This window comes from Aegilops tauschii, chromosome 2 (genome assembly GCF_002575655.3).
Source record: "Aegilops tauschii subsp. strangulata cultivar AL8/78 chromosome 2, Aet v6.0, whole genome shotgun sequence".
Classification (NCBI taxonomy): Eukaryota; Viridiplantae; Streptophyta; class Magnoliopsida; order Poales; family Poaceae; genus Aegilops; species Aegilops tauschii.
In genome coordinates, this window is record NC_053036.3 from 517,667,215 (window position 1) to 517,670,808 (window position 3,594).

A 3,594-nucleotide genomic window follows, 5' to 3' on the forward strand; every position below is an offset into this window, starting at 1 on the left:
ACGTGAAAGAAAAACTCCGAAGAATATGACGAAGTGTAACTGGGTTGGGATGTCCTAAACGAGCATGCCAGAGGTCCACTCCGGTGGAAAGCGCCATGGGTGCGGCGGCGGTGGAGGCGGACGAGTGGACCGGGTAGAGCTCGTCAGGGCTGTCACATCGGTGGAGCACCATCCGGGTACGGGCATCCTTAACAGAAAAGCCAAACATGTCAAATTCAACAGTGATGGGATTTTCACATGTAAAAGAACGAACGGAAACAAGATTTTTAATAAGGTCAGGAGAGACAAGTATGTTAGATAACGATAATGGCATGGAATTGGATGGAAAAGCAGCATGACCAATATGTGTAATAGGAAGCGATGAACCGTAACCCACGGTGATACGAGTGGAGGTATGGACGGGGTGAGCAGTGGGGAGGTGATGACCCACAAGTATAGGGGGTCAATCGTAGTCCTTTCGATAAGTAAGAGTGTCGAACCCAACGAGGAGCAGAAGGAAATGACAAGTGGTTTTTCAGCAAGGTATTAACTGCAAGCACTGAAATAGTCGGTAACAGGTAATTTCGTAGCAAGATAATTTGTAACGAGCAAGTAACGATAACAAAAGTGCAGCAAGGTAGCCCAATCCTTTTGAGGCAAAGGACAGGCCAAAATGGTCTCTTATAATAAGCAAATGTTCTTGAGGGTACACGGGAATTTCACCATGTCACTTTCATCATGTTGGTTTGATTCGTGTTCGCTACTTTGATAATTTGATATGTGGGTGGATCGGTGCTTAGGTGCTGTTCTTACTTGAACAAACCTCCTACTTATGATTAACTCCCTCGCAAGCATCCGCAACTACGAGAAAAGTATTAAGATAAAATCTAACCATAACATTAAACTTCTGGATCCAAATCGCTCCCTTACGAAGTAGCGCATAAACTAGGGTTTAAGTTTCTGTCACTCTAGCAACCCATCATCTAATAACTACTCCACAATGCATTCCCTTAGGCCCAAATATGGTGAAGTTCCATGTAGTCGACGTTCACATGACACCACTAAGGGAATCACAACATACAAATCATCAAAATATCAAACACATATCAAGTTCACATGATTACTTGCAACATGACTTCTTTCGCGACCTCAAGAACAAAAGTAACTACTCACAAATGATAATCATGCTCAATATCAGAGGGGTATTAAATAGCATAATGGATCTGAACATATAATCTTCCACCAAATAAACCATATAGTAATCAACTACAAGATGTAATCAACACTACTAGTCACCCACAAGTACCAATCTAAGGTTCCGGTACAAAGATTGACCACAAGAGATGAACCAGGGTTCGAGAGGAGACGGTGTTGTTGAAGATGTTGATGGAGATTGCCCTCCCAAAGATGGGAGAGTTGTTGGTGATGTCGATGGCGATGATTTCCCCCTCCAAGAGGGAAGTTCCCCCGGTGGAATCGCTCCGCCGGAGGGCAAAAGTACTCCTGCCCAAGTTCCTCTTGAGACGGCGGTGCTCCGTCCCGAAAGTCCCCCCCTTCTTTTTTCTAGGTCAAAATGACTTATATAAGTACCAGAAGAGGGGCACCGGAGGTGGGCCGAGGAGGGCACAACCCACCAGGGTGCGCCTGGGGGGCCTGGCATGCCCAGGTGGGTTGTGCCCACCTGGTGGGCCTCCTCCGGTAGTTATTTGCTCCAGTATTTTTCATATATTGCAAAATAATTCTCCGTAAATTTTCGGCTCATTTGGAGATGTGCAGAATAGGTAACTCTGACGTAGCTTTTGCAGGTCCAGAATTCCAGTTGCCGGCATTCTCCCTCTTTGTGTAAACCTTGCATATTATGAGAGAAAAGGCATTAGAATTGCTTCATAAAGCATTATTATGCATAAAAACATTATAAATAAGAGTAGGAAAACATGAGGCAAAATTGACGTATCAGGAGGTTACCGGGTTGGAAGACATATGAGTCGTAGCTCCAGTATCCATGTACCAGTCGCCACCTCCGGTGCAGTTTTGTGGCGTGGGAGCGGAGTGCAGTGCTGCTGGCAGCGGGGGATCCCAAGGCATTGGAGGAAGCGCCGGTGCCGACGGCTGCGGCTGCGGTGGAGGCGCCGCGAGGAGCGGAGGGAACCCACCAGCCTGAGGCAGCGGCCCATAGGGCGCTGGGTAGCCATAGGGCAGCGAAGGCGCGTATGGCTGCGGGGCCGCATGCAATGCCTGATGGGCCGCCCGGCGGGCCGAAGGAGCCGGGGACGGGGGCGCACGAGACGGGCATGGAGTATGCGTGGACGACCCCCATCCACGGGTTCTGCCCAGCGTGCCAGGGCACCGGCTGGTACTACGGCTGCTACTGGCGGGGTGCCCCTCCCTGGGTGCCCGCCGGTTGCTGCTTGCGGCCGCGGCAGCCGCCTTAGCGGCGATCAGTGGGGGACGGCTGCTGGACCGGCGGCTGTGGGAGAGGGAAGCCCGGTGGTGGCGGCGACTGGTAGGCGCCCGGGTCGGGCCGCGGCTGAGGGGCCGAGGTGGGCGGGGCACCGCCGCATGCAGTCCCGGCGATGAGGGCAGTATGGGTAGCCCGAGTGCGTGTCATCTTCATCCGTCGTTCCTCCAGTTTCAGGTACGCCACAACCTTGGGCAAGGTCGGGTTGGGGATGAGGGTGAGGTTGGAGGCGGCGTTCCCGAAATCCTTGTTCAAGCCGGCGGTGAGAGTACTGAGAAGAAGCTCATCGGGGACCGTCTCACCGAGGTCACGAAGCTCATCGGAGAGCTTCTTGAGTCGCATGCAATAGTCGTCAATGGACGAGTCATGCTGCTGACACCCAAAGTACTCGCCGTGTAAGAAAACCTTGTTCTGAAGCTTGTTGTCGGTGAAGAGACCATTGAGCTTAGTCCAGACGGCGTGAGCATCATCCTCGTCAGAGACCACCGTGTGGAAGAGGTCCTTCGAGATGGTGGCGTAGAACCAGCGGATGAGAGTGGCATTGATGGTCATCCACTCATCATCATTCACCATGAAGCGGGAGTCCACGGAGCCATCGATGTGATCCCGGAGATTGTACTCATGGAATACGAGGGAGAAGTACGTCTTCCAGGCATAGTATAGGTGGAGGTGTGGGAGTCAAGGATGACAGGAACCCGACCGAGGATTTTGAGGTCGCCGATGAGGACGGGACCGGGACCGGCAAACGGGTTGGTGCGGTTGGAGATGGATGAGCCGGGAGATGACATGACGCAGCGAGAGGGAGGGAGGTGCGGCAGCTGTGGAGAGAAACAGCGGCGGCGGGAGGGATGGCGGCGACTGCAAGGGAGGGCAGCAGCGGCGGGATGGGATGGCGGCGGCGGCTGTGGTGCAAGGGACAGCAGCGGCGGCGTTAGTGTTAGGGGGGTAGGCGGAAGCTAGGGTGGGGGCGGCAGCAGCTACACGGGGCGGCGGCGGTTTGGGGAAGACGCGGCGGCGGCGACGGCGATGATGATCACGGCGGCGGCGGCTAAGGGTTAGGGCAGAATCGAAGGTAAGATACCATGTAGAAGGATAAGTTCTGGCAATGCAACTCTCGATGTATTGCTCGGGTGCATAAGCACGTATATATGGTGTAC

At 53.3% G+C, this 3,594-nt stretch overlaps 1 protein-coding gene across 1 annotated transcript; it reads right to left on the reverse strand.

Annotated features, from left to right (window-relative positions):
- Window positions 1-2,407: 2,407 nt before the first annotated feature.
- LOC109731498 (uncharacterized) lies at window positions 2,408-3,010 on the reverse strand. Its single transcript, XM_020290676.1, has one exon. The coding sequence runs from the start codon at window positions 3,008-3,010 to the stop codon at window positions 2,408-2,410; it is 603 nt and encodes a 200-aa protein (XP_020146265.1).
- Between the last annotated feature and the right edge of the window lie 584 nt (window positions 3,011-3,594).

What these genes read in the sequence shown, in the direction of transcription:
- LOC109731498 (XM_020290676.1), bottom strand. Translation starts at nt 3,010, where the DNA reads ATGGTGAATGATGATGAGTGGATGACCATCAATGCCACTCTCATCCGC.